Source organism: Myotis davidii, unplaced genomic scaffold (genome assembly GCF_000327345.1).
Source record: "Myotis davidii unplaced genomic scaffold, ASM32734v1 scaffold175, whole genome shotgun sequence".
Taxonomy (NCBI): domain Eukaryota; kingdom Metazoa; phylum Chordata; class Mammalia; order Chiroptera; family Vespertilionidae; genus Myotis; species Myotis davidii.
The window spans coordinates 1,797,957-1,815,636 of NW_006286972.1; the positions used below are offsets into that span (position 1 = coordinate 1,797,957).

Consider the following 17,680-nt stretch of genomic DNA (forward strand, 5'->3'; position numbering starts at 1 on the left):
CCTTTAGTCTGCAGGCTGATGTTCTATCCACGACCCAAACCAGGTCGGGCTAGACTTGATCATTTTTAAGGTGTCTTGCACCTTTGAAATGTATAAAAATGCAGGATATAATTAAACTTGCAGGTTTTTCGACCTAGATGGACCAACACAACTAGAGAAATAATTATATCACCAGAAAATAGGAATAGCAATGCATATATTGATTCAGAATAAATTCTTCAGCCATACAAACTTTTATCATATCAAAGATAATTTTTTACAGCATGGCACACACTTGCTTTAATAAAACCTTATTGTTCGTTTGTTTGCCTATCACTCTCCAGTTAAAGACAACACAGCACATACCTGAAGACAATAGGCATGCTTTCCCAATTGCACTCAGGATAAGAGTGTTCTGGTGAAGAAGAAAAACAATCCTGCATCCAGCAGACCCTTTAGCTGACTCAGCCATCCTAGCTGATAGTATAATATTTTATGCTGGAAATTGGTACTTTAAAAACTTACATGTTTAAAGCAAGAGTGTAATCAAGGACCATGAGAAGAATCAGGAAGCAGACATTACTCTTTATCAAGTCAGCTGAAACCAGGAAAGTTAAAATGGGACTGTTGTCTATACCACAGCAATTCACATTTTTCAGTAAGAAATGTTTTCTCAAGAAAAATACAGCCCAATGAGAACGGGCTCGTAAGAAGGAAAGAAGAGCAGGTGAGATGGAAACCAGCCACCCTTCTCTACATTATGGTTCAGGAATGACAGACCTGCAGGATATGGCTCAAGTGCAATGTCTCTGCCTTTTCTTTCAGTTTTCATACTGCAAGACCTTGACCTCATGGCCACCGCAGCTCACCTGCTTCCAGAGGCGCCATGAGTTTCCACTGGGGAGAAATTTTTTCATCTCCTCTTTTTCCCTTCTCATATTCGTAATGTGTTAAAGCCCTGCTAACCCTCCTGCCTTAGCTAGTTCATGATGTAACATGAGTCCTCCTTTATCAATTTTGCAAGAGCCTAAAGCTTCATTCTATTCACATACGGGCAATTGTTCCATCACATTACCTTTTTTTGTTGAAGGTTCCAATAATCTTCGTGCAACTGGAGTTGTCTCCTCCACACACTCCACACTTGTCATACTGCAGCTTTGAGCCAATGATGCCATCACAGCCAGTCCGCACACATTTCCCCCGGACGCAGACGGAATTACTGTACGGCCTACATTCCGTTCCATCGGTCACCTGCATGGGAGAAACACGTTAGCAGTGGGCAGTACTTGTGCCCACATACTCGGTTTCTTTGGTAACGGACCACATTCTAATTGGTGAGTTTTGAGTTTGATTGGAATAGATAGTACATTGAGAAATAAACAAAGAACCAAAAAACTATAGTTTTCAGGAGCATCTAACTTAAGAATCATTTACATGTTGGCAGAAGATCTGAGATAAGTCTCAGTTATACACTTTCTCTCTTGAGCTTAACTCCAAATGTGTTGAGACACCCAAGGTATTCATCTCCATTTCTCTATGCCTATCACGTTCCCATTGTACAGCCTCTCCTTATTACCCTGAGCGAAGTGATCTTTCCACTCAGCCTGTGGGACTGTCACTTGCTTCAAGAGCAGAATATGAGCAGGAGATCTTTCTTTGTGGCATAATTATTAACATAGCCGTAAATCTGAAAACCTAAACCTGGCCTTCAAAACCATGTAATGGTTGGAAAACAGTCCCTGGTGTGTCAAACTGACAGATGCTGAAATCGAGACAAACAAATTAGTGTAGGAAAAGGGATCTGGGGAAGTCACTGAAAACTACTTACTAGAAGAAAATGACTTAACTATATATATAAAAGCCCAGCAACTGGAATAACAGCAGAATGACCAGAACAATCAGAATGACCAGAACAACCAGTGGTTATGACACACTGCAGCAGCCAACCACCCTGATCTGGGCCCTGATCGCAATGCCCCCCTCTCCCCCCGGGCCTGGCCTGGCCCCCAATCGGCCCCCAACACCCCGATCAGGGGTGGGGCAGGCTGGCCAACCACCCGCAACCACTCCCCGCAGCTGGCCCTGCCCCTGACCAGCTCCCAACACCCCGATCAGGGCAGGGCCAGCTGGCCAATCACCTGCAGCCCCCCCCCTCCCACTGGCACAGCCTGATGGGCCCCCATAGGGATGGTCCGGCTGGACCCCACCCATGCAGAATTCATGCACTAGGTCTCTAAGTGTATTCATAAAGCTAGTCATAAAATAGGATGTGCATGGACTACTTAGGGTTTGTGCATGTGAGTGTAGATAAATAATATGTCATATATATATATATATATATATATATACACACATATATATATTTATACATGAGAGAGAGAGAGAGAGAGAGACAGAGAGAGAGACAGAGAGAGAGAGAGAGAGAGAGAGAGAGAGATTTTGTATTTGTGAATATACAAAAGTCTTCATACATGTGTGTATATACTGAAGTAGGGTATACTTCAGCAGGTTAACTGCTGTCTAGTTGGCTGTATTTCCAGGTGATGTTTTTGTTTTTATTTCCCTGTACTATTTTTAAAAATGAAAATGTATTTTTTTGAAATAAAAAATATAGTTTTAAATTACGTTAGTTAGACATGAACTTATTTGTCAATAACGTGTCAGAAATATCTGAAGGTCAGGTACAGAGGTGGATTTAAATGTTTCACCTGCTGTGAAGGGATGAAGAAGTACAGATTGGTAGTTTCAAAATAATCATGGGGATGTAATATATGGCAAAAGGAATATAGTAAATAATTATGTATAGTGCTAGCTGGGTACTAGAAATATCAGGGAAAACACTTTTTAAAGTATGTGATTGTCTAACCACTATGATGTATACCTGCAACTAATACAAAATAATATTAATGTAACTGTTACTGAAAAAAATTAAAAAAACAATGAATGTAGCATCTGTTTGCAAATTAGATAAACAGTATTAGATAAATTGCTGCATAATATTGATTGTGAGAAGTAAAGCTGCAGTAATTCAGAAAATGTTCTTCAGTGAAAAATAAGGGATAATTCCACACTCATATATTATGTGTACAAGTAGAGGGACATTGATTCATACTAAGAGTGCAAGGCATTTAAAAGTCTAGTTCAGAGACTTGAGAACTATCTTCATGAATCACTACCAAAATTCTTAAGTAAACGATAATGGGATAGAAAAGCTTTCTTGCTATATAGTCCCCTTTACAAACGTGCCTTGGAAATACCAGCTGTTTTCAAGGCTATTTTGAACTTAAGGTAGCATCTGACCTGCTTGATGAGTTACCCTTTTCAAAAACAGCTTTTAAAACATGTACTTGTTCTGCTTATAAAAATTTTTTATTCATTGTATAAAGTTTGAAAATAGAAATTATAGAGATGAAAATAAAGTCCTTCTAAATCTAGCCACCACCCCCCCTCCCCCCAAATAATGACTGTTTACAGTTGGTATCTGTAGGCTTCCTTCTACCAAATGATTTCCACCAACGATGCCTATTGTGTCTGGACAGTTACTTACCTTTGGAGAAAACACCACATAGTAGCCGGTGCCCTTGGCCCTGCAGGTCAGCTTGCACACGTCCCCCGGCAGGACGCCGGCATACTTAGGAACCCATTCCACAAATGTTTTGACTCCTTTTGCATCAGACTGATATCCATTTTTGGCTTCACACTGCTCATGACGAAAAGATTTACCTAAGAAACCAACATGTCACGTTATTACTCGACTGTTCTGAAACTCACAAACATCCTTGTGCATTTAAATAATTTTAAGAAGAGGCTGTTTTCTTTCAGAGCCTCTTCACATACCACTGTTGAACGACTTTTATTTATACATGGAGTTGAAAATAGCAATTATTTTCTTTCAACTTCCTGGATACTCAACTGTTTATAATAATAATTTAAAAAATCACTCATGTAGTTGTTACTGATTTGCACACTGGTAGGATAATGAAGTACAAAATGAATAGACTATTTCACCAGAATAGCTAGAATAGGCTATTCTAGCCCTGTCCATTACTGCTAGAATAGAATTTGCAGGTGACACATGGCGGTTGCTGACACCTGGGAGCGGCGTACCATTCGTGGGACAGGGCACAACACTGCAGGATCGGTAGATGGCCCTCTTTCCTGTGCAGTAGCGGCCACTGTTTCTGGGTGCTGGGTTATTGCAGTGGCGATAGGCAAATTGTACTCCTCCCCCACATGAGCGGGAACACTGGCCCCAAGATCCCCAGGACCCCCAGTTGCCATGGCTTGATGTCTGAAATAGAAAATAGAAGACATGTTAACTCAGAAGGGAAGAAAACATTCAAATGTACATTTGGACATCACTTGCATATATGACGATGGGCACTTCATTTAGAGTTAAATTGTCAGTGAATGTTCTGGAATTACAACGTGTTTCTGATTCTAAGCAATTCACCCTCTCTGCTTCCCCTCTCTCTGGCACTAGAGTTTCTGAGTGCATCACCCTGAGCACTTAGCTCACTGCAAGAATGACCACCTGGTTTCTCTGACCATTTTAACTGACGCATCCCGACACTGCACGTTTCTGTCAATCACCACTGAACCCCGCTTGACTTTGTATCCACTCTGATCTTGCACCTTTAACAAAAGGTATGATGCTAAAGATTTTGCATGTCACCAGGTGTGAGTTCCTCATGCTTGTGTATCTGTTCTTCCTCTTTCACACGAAAGTTCTGCAGTGCCTCTGGCATCACACATCCTGTCTGTGACAGACCCTCTGCCACATGCATCCATGTACTTGACCTGGGGGTGGCTGAATTCCTAACTAGATTAGGGTCTCAGGGCTTAGAGAGGAAATGTGGCGGATATTGAGGTGAACCCACACCACATGCACACACACCCCGGGAAACGAAGAGCCCTGTCATGACACCCCAGGCCTATTACTCTGGAAACATTGCAACGCGGAAGCTGTGACTCTTAAAGGGAGAATATTATGAACTCCTTTGTGGAAGGGACTTGTGAAGAGCATCTGCGGGCTGCCTGTGTCAGGGGATCTGAGAAGGTGTTAGCCTTTGACGATACAGGAAACATGCATATGGCAACATTCTTCTGGGGCAGCCATCTGCAACTGGCATGCTATAAGGTTTTAAAACATGCAACACCTGCCTATTTAGTCAGGGGTGGCCTCTTTTCCCTTAGATTGTCAAATAAAACATGGCAACAGCCAACACAATAACAGCCATCTGGTATGAGACATGGATACAGGGAACAGGCTGACCAGGGGAGGGTGTTGGGAGGAACTGGATGGAAGAAGTTGAAGGGATTAACCAAAGAACATATATGCATAGTCCATGCACACAGACAACAATGTGGTGAAGGTCAGGTGAGGGGGGCAGGGGCTGAGTGGAGGTGGACAAAGTGGCGGGGGGAATGGAGGACATCTGTAATAGTGTCAACAATGACAAATAAATAAAATTTAAGAACAGAAAAAAAATTATACTTTTTTTTTTTAGTCAGATAGAGAAAAAAATATGTGTGCCACAGAAGTTTAGTAATTAGTGTATATGTGCCGGGAGATGAAAAAGATTGAAAATTGCTGTTCTAGGGACTGTGGGTGAGTGTCAACAGAAACTTTGGGCCTTAAAAATGAAGGTGGCAGCCTGGCTGGCGTGGCTCAGTGGTTGAGTGTCGACCTATGAACCAGGAGGTCACGGTTCGATTTCCAGTAAGGGCATATACTCGGATTGCAGGCTCAATCCCCAGTCTCGGGCATGCAGGAAGCAGCTGATCAATAATTCTCTCTCATCATTGATGTTTCTATTTCTCTCTCCCTCTCCCTTCCTCTCTGAAATCAATAAAAAAAAATAAAAGGGGAAGGCAACAAGAGATGTTCGATTCTGGTCAAGGGCACATGCCCTGGTTGCGGGCTCATTACCCAGTAGCGGGGGAGGTGCAGGAGGCAGCTGATTCTCTTTCATCATTGATATTTCTATCTCTCCCTTCCTCTCTGAAATCAATAAAAATATATTTTTAAAAAGTAAAAAATAAAAAAATTAAAAAAAACAGATTTAAAAGATGAAGTGCTCCAGGTGATGTTGAAACATGATGCGCCCACACATCTGCAGACTCTATTGTCTCCTCATCATTTACCTCTTTAAAAAAATGAAGGTGGCAGTTGCTGACATAAAGGTGGACTATTGGGGGGCGAGGGGGCAGGGAGGGATGTGTCCCTGGAGCAGGTGTGGGCTGCTTTAGCTGCTAAAGATAGATGAACTTGCTAAGCAGGGAAAGCAGGGCGATTTTGGCTCTTCCCGAGTATGTGTGAGGACCATGTGCCAGGTCTATTGATATTTCCTTAATGAATTTAAAAAATGCCATCTCATAACATGGCTAAGAGAAGCCTGAAAGTAAACTTCCCCACAGTGGGCCCTACTGGGTCTCAGGCAAGTAGAATCTGGGCTTCACCCTTATTTGTCACCGGACATAACCTGGGCAGAGCACCTGTGGCCTGCATTTCCTCCAGTTTTTCCATGGCTGGACCTGGCTGCTGTGGTTAAAGGAGGAAGCAGGAAATAGCTCTCTCAAGAAAACACAGTTTAACTAGGAAATGAAGCCTCCTGCTGACAGCCCCACACATGTCAGGGGAACGTGCTCCAGGTCTCGGGTCTCCAGGCATCGCGTGGCAGGAAAACCACTTACCGAATAATATTTTTTCTTGGTTTTGTCCACACACTTGCCCTGCAGGCAGATCCTTCCTTTCCCACACGGGGTCCCTTCCACGGCGGGCAGCTTCTTGGTCAGACACACCATCTGGCCCTGGCGCACCACGGCGCACCAGAGGCGGGCGCAGACATCCATGCCTGGGCACACCGAGTACTCGGGCCCGAAGGTCAGGTTGCACTGCTGGGTGGCATCGTAGGTCTGTCCGGGGAGCTCTTCGGGGCCCAGGATCTGCTTGCGAGGCAGGTCTAGCAAACAGTTACCTGAAAGAATAACCAAGAATGACCATTGCTCCGTGTGTAGGTTTTAAACCACCAAAGTCACGGATCTAAAGAGGAAGTGCTCCAGCCCTAGCAGGTTTGGCTCAATGGATAGAACGTCGGCCTGCAGATTGAGGGGTCCTAGGTTCGATTCCGATCAAGGGCACATGCCCTGGTTGCGGGCTCAATACCCAGTACGGGGGGGAGGTGCAGGAGGCAGCTGATTCTCTCTCATCATTGATGTTTCTATTTCTCATCCCTCTCCCTTCCTCGCTGAAACCAATAAAAATATTTCTTCTCTGAAATCAATAAAAATAGATTTAAAAGATGAAGTGCTCCAGCTGATGTTGAAACATGATGCGCCCACAGATCTGCAGTGTGATGCCCTCGGGAAGGGACTCCGTGGGGTGAGGCTGGGTTCCTCCATGTAATGTATTGACTCTAGGGTATCTATAACGATGGCAGTGGCATGATTGAATAAATGCAGTTTGTAATAATTAGTTGTGAAAATAGCCGTTGTGCTAAGACACTAAAAGAAATGGATTGCCTGGCCGGCTGGCATGGCTCAGTGGTTGAGCGTCAACCTATGAACCAGGAGGTTGGATTGTGGACTCGATCCCCAGTGTGGGGTGTGCATGAGGCAGCCAATCAATGATTCTCTATCAGCATTGATGTTTCTCTCTCTCTCGCTCTCTCGCTCTCTCTCTCTCTCTCTCCCTTCCTCTCTGAAATCAATAAAAATATATACATATTTTTAAAAAGAAACTGGTATAGATCTAAAGGAAATAAAATAATGGACATAACAGCAACAACAATATATAAACATTTACATCAGTAAGAAATAGTGTGCCCTTGGCACTCTATTTATACCCCATTGTCCACTTTCAACTTCTCTCTTCCTCATGTGCCTTCCCTTGTCCCCTTCTCATTAACTCCATAAATACTAAACAAGTGGATCCCTCCTTCATTTTTGCACTCACTGAAAACAATGATAATGGGTATGATGCCCAACATATTTGGTTAGCACCTACAATGTCCTAGTAAACATACTAGAATTGGGAAAACAGAAAAATAACCCAGATCCAGCCTTCAAGGCCCCCCAGTAAAGTGAAAGAAATAGACTAAATAACGTATTTCTCCCAGACTGATAAGACTTGGAATAAAGGAGGAGTGGGAAAAATCGAGAAATAATCTTTGATGATTTGGGCCGAGACCCAACTTTTACTCTTCTCCTCCCTTTTTTCCCCTTTGTGTCAGTTTTTCATGTAATTCGTACTTGTTGCTTGGCATGTGTCTGCCCCACAACGAGTTGGTGCCCTTATTACAGAGTAATATGGGGAGTAGTGAGCTGGGGGTCAACAGAAGCCAGCGCTCCACGTGAATGATGCAATCTCAGAAGCTGGAACCTACCTGCAACACGCTTCTCTAAGAATCCCTCCTCAGGGAGTAATATCATTGATTATCTCCCATGATTTGGGTGCATGCACATTGCCCACCATTTTCTGTATTTTTTTTATTTACTTGATTTTAGAATTGCTGATGATTAAGAGCACCAAAAATAACAAAGATTTCTTACACATTTACACTATTCTCAGCTACTTAAATGTATTAGTTTACTTAATCCTCATGAGAACTCTGCGAAGCAGACTCTATTGTCTCCTCATTGACCAACTTACTTCTGCTTTGCACGTGGATAGGTTTTTCTGATTTTATTGCTGAAGGGAAAGCACAGGTAGGGATCCTTTAAATGGTGGGTATTGTGCCTCCTGGTAGAAACACCAGGTCTAAAGTCTAACTCTGGCAAACACTAAGGGCTGAGTGTTCTTGGCCAACTTAGTTCACCTCTCCCTAATTTATTTTTCAAGCTCTGTGAAATGTTTCTCTTTTCCCTGTGACACCGTAAGGGTAAAATGAACTAAAAGAGATATAAGAGGCCACCAGAAAAATACAAAACAATGGTAGTTGCTATTATGTCCAGCATACATAACAACCATTTAGATATATTCGAGTTATTCTTTAGGTTCAACAAAATAGAGATATTTAAATCCCACTTTCCACCGAGAAATTAAATACTCAGCACATTTCAAATAGACTGCAAATGTTTTTACAACTACCACACTCACATTTCTTCAAAGTGAATACCTTAGAATGTGTCGATCTGTGTCGGAGGCATTATATGAAAATGAATAAAGAGCAAAGTTCCTATTTAACTTCTGGGCCAGAATGTTTGAAGAGGTAAAACTTCTTAAGGCAAGCCAGAAAAAGCATTAGAAAAGAAGTACCCAGCCAAAGAGAACTTGGGGAGAAAAACATCGAGTTAAAAGGAAAACATCAACATCAAGTCAATAGGAAAGAATGATAGTAAAACCCCACGAAGCTTTGTTTAGGAGACGGAGGAAGATTGGGCCCTTTGGAACCCCCTGGAAAGCGTATCTTCATTGCTACATAGAAAGAGCATTGTGTAAACCAGGGAAAGCTCAACAGATTGCTGATGTTAGGAGACTGTCCACGGATCTCTGAGACAGCAAGAATGCTTTCCAATTCTTCAAAAGTACTGCTTTAAAAAAAACACTTTAATTTTACTAAAAAGCACAGAGCATAAGACTAGGTAACTAAATATTAGCTGGGAAGTCTTCACATGTGTGGGTGCATGTGGCAATGGTCTACCTGGTATGGCTCCAGCCAAAATAACTCCCCACCTCTCTGTGGACATGCAGTCACCGACATCCTTTCTACCTTACTGGTAGATGATGAGTGAAAAGGAATGTATAATGCAAACAGTTTGAAATCAGCTTACACAAAGGCAAGTTCAAGGGGTGACATCTCTTTATAATGCTTAATACCAAAGGATGAATTTTGAAAATGAATAACACATTTGTTTTGCTCTGAAAAAGTTGGTATCTCTGCTGCATGGTTTTCAGGTAGAGGTCACCGGGGGATGACCTGTACTTGCTTAAAGTGACTTATTTCAGAATTGCCATTAATGTATTGCTCTGATGTTCTCAACATTAGGATTCGATGCTGCATTCCTTTCTTTTTACTCTGAAATGTGCAGTCTGTCGATTTCATCCATTTGTTGAATTACACCCTTTAGCTATAAAATAGGTACAGGCATCTCTACCAAATGGCAGTCTGTGCCACAGAACAACACCAAATAAAAAGCCTTATTCTGGATCTCACAGGATAAAATATTTAAAATCCCAGTAATAGTGGATTGGATATAGATTTTTCCACCTTCAAAACTGTGTACGTTTTGGGGGAGGGATGAAAGAGGACTTGATCAAACTTTTAGTATCATTCACGCTAACCTCTAGAAGTATTCAGTCTACGGTTGACTTTTCTTGCTCATTTTTACTTTTATTCTCAGCCACTTTTTTACATTTACTTAATGCGTTTTTTAATTTACCTTTGTCTGAAATCCTACCTGGGCTTGGCTGCCCACATTGGTCTGTTTGCTGTGTTCCACAAACTGCCAAATTGCTTTTTCCTTTCTCCCTCCCTCATTTCTTCCTTTCTTTTGTTTTAACCTTTGGTGCATATAAATGATGGTTTCGAAAAGGTATATGAATGCCGAATCATTATATTGTACACCTGAAACTAACATGATATTGTATAGCAACTATATTTAAATTAAAAAAAGAGCCTAGCCTGACTGGTGTGCTCAGTGGTTTAATGCTGACCCATGAACCAATAAGTCACTGGTTCCATTCCCAGTCAAGGGTCAGGGCACATGTCCAGGTTTCTCTCAATCTCCAGTAGGAGGCATGCGGGAGGCAGCCCATTGATGATGTTTCTCTCTCATCATTTTTTGTATCTCTCTCTCCCTGCCTCTCTAAAATCAATAAAAACATTTAAAAAAAAGAACTTAGAAACAAACAAAAAAATAACAGGATATAAGTACAGAGGCACTAGATATTAAAAATATAATGAGGATGTTATAAACAACTTTATGCCAATACATTTGGATCGAGATGAAAAGAAATTGAGCATTAAGATCATATTACTAGCTTTATCGTTTATATTTACAAGGGATTTCTGCAATTGATTTTCTAATACCATTTTATCTCCAAAAGTCTGTGGTTCAGTAAGTGACTGTAAATGAGACCTTCAAATATGCTCCAGGTTAATGTTTCAAAGCTGTCTCTCGGTTTTCCTGGGCAGCCTGTGTCATGGGTGTATACTTGAGCTGTGGCTACTAGTACTTAGGTGGCTACTAGTACTTAGGTGGTACCTTTCTCATCACCTGGCACTGAGACTTTAGGGATACAGTGGGGGTTGAGCTATTGTTTCTGGCTTCAAGGTTACAGAGCATTTAAGAAAGGAAATTCAATAACCTGCTTTCACTGCACAATTTCTCTGCCAGTGTTTCCCTTTATTTTGAGGATCACACCCTAGCCAGCTTGCCTGGAGCTAACTTGTATAAACATGGCAGAATGTCCACAAGTATCTCGGCCAGGTTGGTGGGGGCTGGGGATCCCCATGAGATATGGCTTCTCCTTTTCTGAATCACAAATGTACAGGCAGTCATTTTCAAGTGTGCATACTGACTTTCAATCATAACCGAATTGCTACATAGTTCTTGTTGGAACTAAATCAGGAAACACTCAGTATTAATGAATTTTAATTTGGCAATGGTTGAATGCTATAAATGTCTGGCTGCTTATGGCTAATAATTTTAAAAATAAAGCAAATGATTTGAATGTAATCACACTCTAAGATCTCATTTCTCCAGCATTGCTGGAGGGAGACAGGTGAGCTATTTTTTTTTACCCATAGAGTTTTCCAGATAATAAATTCCTTAGGCAGCATCTAAAAATTGTATAAATTTTGTGAGAATATCTATTTAAAACAGTTGTTGCTTTGCTGCCTTTATATTGATGTCAAAATTTAATCTTCTTAAAATAAAGGAGTATCAATTTTTGTATCATGCTGAAATACAGAGGTACCTTCACGGATCTTGCTGGTAGGATAGGGTTTTTTACTTTTGGCAAAATGGTGCCAGACCTCTAAGCTTTAAATGTTTCAGGACCACATCTTACAGCTTTTCTGGTTTCTCCTTATTGCCAATCTAGAGGCTCAGTGCACGAAATTTGTGCATGGGGTAGGGTGGTTCCCTCAGCCCAACCTGCACTTTCTCCAATCCGGGACCCCTTGGACATCCCTCTCACAATCTGGGAATGCTGGCTCCTAATTGCTCACCTGCCTGACTGACTGATCACCCCTAACCACTCTGCCTGCCTGCCTGATTGCTCCTAACCACTTGCCTGCCTGCCTGATCGCCCCTACCCACCTCTGCCTGCCTGCCTGATTGTCCCTAACTGCCTCTGTCTGCCTGCCTGATCACCCCTAACCACTCTGCCTGCCTGCCTGATTGCCCCTAACTGCTCCCTGCGGGGTGGGGCCAGCTGGGGCAAGGGGCCGTGGTCATTCTGGTCTCTGGTTGTTCTGGTCATTCCACTGTTTCAGTCACTGAGCTTTTATTATATAGGATGACATCATTTCTTGCTTTCAGTTTACCTGTCTGAAGTGCACCCCACCCCCACCATGATTATATTATTGCTTAAAATATTTGGTGGCCAAGAAAATTAGAACAAAAATTAGTAGCTTGGCCAGAGTGGCTCAGTGGTTGAGTATCGACCTATGAATGAGGTGGATATGGTTAATTCCTGGTCCAGGCCACATGCCTGTGCCTTGATCCCTGGTGGGTAGTGTGCAGGAGGCAGGTAATCAATGATTCCCTCTCATCAGTGATGTTTCTATCTCTGTCCTTCTCCCTTCCTCTCTAAAATCAATAAAAACCATATATTTTTTAAAAATAAAAAGAGAAAAAATAATTATTTCTACCAAATATGAATAAGTGGGCTCTGATGGGAAGCCTCTTTAAGAAAAGTGAAGGGATTTTATGATATGATTTCATTATATCATTTCAGCCTTCTGACAAAGATGTGTTTGTTTATTTGTTTTTCCATTGTCTTGGACTTCAACTTTCTTCTTGGTTCTCTCTTAAGCTCTGAAGCGGAAGTGTCAGAATCTCAATCATCTGGAAATTGCATTTACTAGTTCCGATTGCCACACTTCCACTTAAGTCAGTTTTCCAGGTTGCAATTTAAAAGTTATTACATTATTTGAACTCACATTTACAGAGAGCACTGCTCTGCATGCTATTTTGAAATGCACATAGTTGAAAGCTTTGCCATTGTATCATAGGACCTTTTTTTTTTCCTCTCCTTATTCTGAAATTACTTGATTCATTATAGGCTACTGAAAAAGGCTTTGTTGTTAAAACGCAAGACTGCCTAACCAATATATTTTAAAGTGAGAGTCTAAGCTTCATGAAATGAATAAATCAACTAAGAGAATTTGCTATCAAAATTCAATTTAGGGAAATGAATTTAGTTATTTAACATACAAATGAGAAATTCAGATAAGACTTTATCATTGCAAGTGAAATAGGTCTGTTTCCACTAAAAATATGTTCTTGGTTGTTATATCCCATGAGATCCTTTGGAACAGACAGAGAGATATATAAAACATGTAAATTAGTTGCAAAAATTTAACAAATCTGAGCATGGACTCTTTTAAATACAGAAGTAATATTAAAATATGCAGATAATACTAAAAGCCTATTTACTGCACAGAAAGTAAGATCATGGATTCCACAAATGTGAAATAAATGAATCATTCCAAAATTATGGTAATAAGAAATAAAATTCTGCACAGCATTGTAATTAACTGACCTAATACTTGCACAGGGAAAAAAAAATTGGTCCCGTTTTAGCCATAAGTATTTGCTGCCTTAGCAACTAAATCCACCCATTTAGTGATTCAAAGTTTAACTCAACATTTTGGAATGTGTAACGTGTGATTCTGAAATAAAATATTAATGTGATTTCATTTTCAGAAAGCCTGAGAAAAAAAAAATCCCAGCAAAAGCAATAGTAAGAGTAGAGAATACATGCCCACTGGCATGGCTCAGAGGTTGAGTGTCGAGCTATGAACCAAGAGGTCACACAGTTCGATTCCCAGTCAGGGCACATGCCTGGGTTGCAGGCTCTAATCCCAGTGTGGGGCGTGCAGGAGGCAGCCAATCAATGATTCTCTTTCATCATTGATATTTCTATCTCTCTCTTCCTCTCCCTTCCTCTCTGAAATCAATATATATAAAAAAAAATGTATTTTTAAAAAGGCATTTGAAAGAAAGAAAGAAAGAAAGAAAGAAAGAAAGAAAGAAAGAAAGAAAGAAAGAAAGAAACGAAGGAAGGAAGAATATGGTTCCACCCAAGAGGGACTTTACTAGACATTCACTTGATCCATGTAGACAGGCAGATAATTAAATAAACATTAATTTTGGGAGTTTATCAATATTTAATCAACATTGTAAACTGAGCTAAACAGAAAATTACCACTTTATTATTAACCTAAAGGAAAAACCTAGTTCATTGATTCTCAGTATTATCTCAAATCTTTGAGATATTGAGATGTCCTTCCAATAAACAAAGAACATCTATTTTGTATTGAGGAAAATTTTAAACCAAGTTGGGCATGGACTATATTCAGAAATAGGAAATTCTAAAATTCCCAAGTGGATAAAGCATTTACACTAACAGAGCAAAAAAATGAGTTAACAGATTTTGCCTATAAGCCACCAAAGGACATGGAACAGAATTTATTTTTGTCTGAAAAAAATTAAATTTTTAATTGTTTTGACATTATGGAGTCAAAGTTGAAGATGGTGAGCTCACTAAGAAATTAAAAAAATATTAAACCCTAACTTTGTGGAACTAGGAAAAAGCAGTTATTACAGATTCTCTTTATCCAACTTTGAAGCAATCATTATAAGTTAAATTTATGGACAATCATTATGCTCAACAATTTCTGTCATATTCAATTCAACCATGAGTTTTACAAAGAGACAAATTTTAAGAGAAAAAAAAGCCACCACAAGAAATGAGAATATGTCCTTTTCTGTAATATGAGAAACTTGAACTAAGTGGTCTCTGAAGTTCTCTTTCAACTCTAATGAGCCTATTCTCCAGTGTTTCTAGTATTTTAAAATAATAAGGAATGCTAGGAAATTTGCAACTTCTTGTTTCAGATTACTTACGGGTCAGAACTTATTTCTAAAAACTGTTACTTTCTTAGTGTTTTCATAAAATTCACTAATCCTAGGTTTACAGAATTTAATAAAGCATGCTGTGCTCTTGAACTGTATCTGAATGAGAAAGCCAAAGATTTTCGTTTGAAGTTCTGGAAGTATTTTCCCACCATTCAGATGGATTTTCTATTTCTGTTCTTCAGTTTTTACTCCACGTTTCAGGAGAATCTGCCATCAGGATGAAATCAAATTCATCCAGTGAATGCAAACCTTTCCTGGCTTTCTGCTGCCATAAAGAGAATCTGACAGAATTGTCACCTACACCTGAACCACACCCCTATAATAGGCATGTAACAAGTAATCCTGCGAGTTGTATTAATAGCAGGGATATAAGATGTCTGCCAGCCTTCTCACAGGAAGCCAGTGGTGAAAGAAGGAATAAAAGCCAGGCTTTCAGGCCACGAGCTAGGCCTTCTGTGTGGTCTCCCACATTGCTTCTCTTTTGAACTTTTCAATTCAAAAGCAAAAATATCATGGCTATAATGCCACCAAGGATGTTGGCATTATAGCCCAACAGTCAATCAGTTCTCTTGCTTCTTTTTTCCTTCACACTATCTAAACATCCATTGTCTTAGAGGGCAAGGTGAATGTCATGAGGATATCATGAAGGGAAACTCATAATAATCCTAAATTTTGTTTCTGAGCCTCTGTTGTCCTGGACAATACCTACCGTGGCCATCGTCCAGGAATTCTGTGATGGTGGCTGAGGCACATTTGGACCAGGGCTTGGATGCATCAATGCTGGTTAGGATGGAAGACATTAAGCGCTTATCTTCTGTGGAGCCAAAGTTCTCTTCACAGAATTTGGAATCGTCATGGGAGAGGCCAAGGAGATGTCCTACAGGAGAGATGACAGGAAGTGCGGATCAGAGTGGTTTTGCGATTCTACTTTTCTGTGTCAATTACACTAGCACTTGATTTCCTGCCCCCACAACATTTGTACATGAATTCATTGTAACTGCCTTTCTCACACAGAGATCGGACCCCTGGGGAAATCAAAGCTGCATATAGTTAGAAGCAGTCACTTTGGGTAAACATTTAGGGGAAATATGAAAATGACACTAAGGAGTAGATGTTCCCATAATGCATCTGGATCACACATGCTCAATGATATGTAGAAATGAGGCCTTATTTAGAATCAAGAATTTGCAAGACAACTGTGGGATTATGTCATAGCCCTCACTACATATTATTGTGATTATTTGTCTAATTTTCCATCTTCTCTGGTCAATCAAAATCCCCATGAGATCAGAGAACATTTCTCTCCATTGACTGTTGAATCCTCTGTATTTAACTCAATGTTCTGCAAGTTGTAAACACTTAGTAGATGGCTTCTATTTCCTTAGCCAAGTAGCTATATGAGATGAGTGGGGGTGGAGTGGGAAAGAAAGAGAAGTGAAATGAGTAACTTTCTGCTTGCATGGAAATGTAAGCTTGTCTCACCCTTTCATTTCTTTTAGTTATTTAGTGAGTTATGAATGTTTACTAATCTCACAGATAAATGGCACAGTTTCATTTACATTTAAGAAAAGCCCAAAATACCAAGATGCTCATCATGGAGTGTTAGAGCTTGAAGAGAAAAGAAAAATATTGGGAAGGTAAGTGATTGTCTAAAACCACTCAGCTAGGTGATGTTTGTACTTATCCCTCTCAGCCATGTTTCCCTGGCTCCCAGTCACTGCCATCTCCATTCTACAAGACAGATATTATATCACAGAGTTCATAACCACGGTCTTGTAATCCCACTGAATTATTTATCACATAAGATTAATTTTTACATAGTCTACAGATAAAGAGTCATTGTCCAATAAATCTAAAATATTCTGCAAAAATAAATTCGGGGCAGCAGTGTAGAAACTCTGAAAAGCAGGAAATAGATACTCCTGGTAGCATTTTTTGCAAAAGTTTATAGAATCATACGCAAACCACTACACAGGAATGCAGGACATCCTATAGAAAAATGATGACTGCATTTTCTGAGTTTCTGAATGCCAAAGGCAAGAACTTGGATCATTCCACCAGAAGAGTCCAGTATGTACCAGTAAAACCCAACAGAGATGAAGTCTTTCACGCATTCCAACTTCTTTTGGCCAACTTGTTAAATCACCAACACCTCATAACAAAGTTGTCCACTGAGCAGCTGGTTGCTGTTGTGGCTGAAATGAAGTGGCTAGGACTTGGTGACCTTCCGAGGCTCAACATGTTCATGCTATTTAAGCAGTTATTTACTTCAATAGCATTTACTAGGCTAGCAAGTTTTCTTAGGGAAAACCTCCCACCAGCAGTCACGTTTTATTTGGTAAGGAACATGAAAGCCCATCACGATCTGCAACGTGTACCCCAAATCACATGCAACAGGAGATTGGAGGGGTTCTTCCAGTTTGGGGGGGGTATGTTGAGTTTTCCAGGGAACCCACAGCTCAGCTCACAGAAAAACAGAATCTGTCATTCATGCCCTATTGAACGTGGCTTAAAGTTACTTAGTACATCAAACACGGGTTGAGAATACACTCTGTGCTGCCTGAATTTTTCCAAGGCACAATGTTGATCAGCTAACACTGGGATGTGT

The 17,680-nt window shown here is 40.5% G+C and overlaps 1 protein-coding gene across 1 annotated transcript in view; it reads right to left on the reverse strand.

Moving 5' to 3' along the window:
* The window catches only part of ADAMTS5 (ADAM metallopeptidase with thrombospondin type 1 motif 5), a 47,464-nt gene that overhangs the window by 9,665 nt on the left and 20,119 nt on the right, over nt 1-17,680 (reverse strand). The window contains exons 3-7 of the mRNA XM_006758780.2: nt 15,782-15,949; nt 6,676-6,959; nt 4,087-4,270; nt 3,527-3,702; nt 1,055-1,230 (exon numbers count right to left, since the gene is read on the reverse strand). Of these exons, the coding sequence (XP_006758843.2) occupies nt 1,055-1,230; nt 3,527-3,702; nt 4,087-4,270; nt 6,676-6,959; nt 15,782-15,949 (988 nt within the window). The remainder of the gene's footprint in view (nt 1-1,054; nt 1,231-3,526; nt 3,703-4,086; nt 4,271-6,675; nt 6,960-15,781; nt 15,950-17,680) is intronic.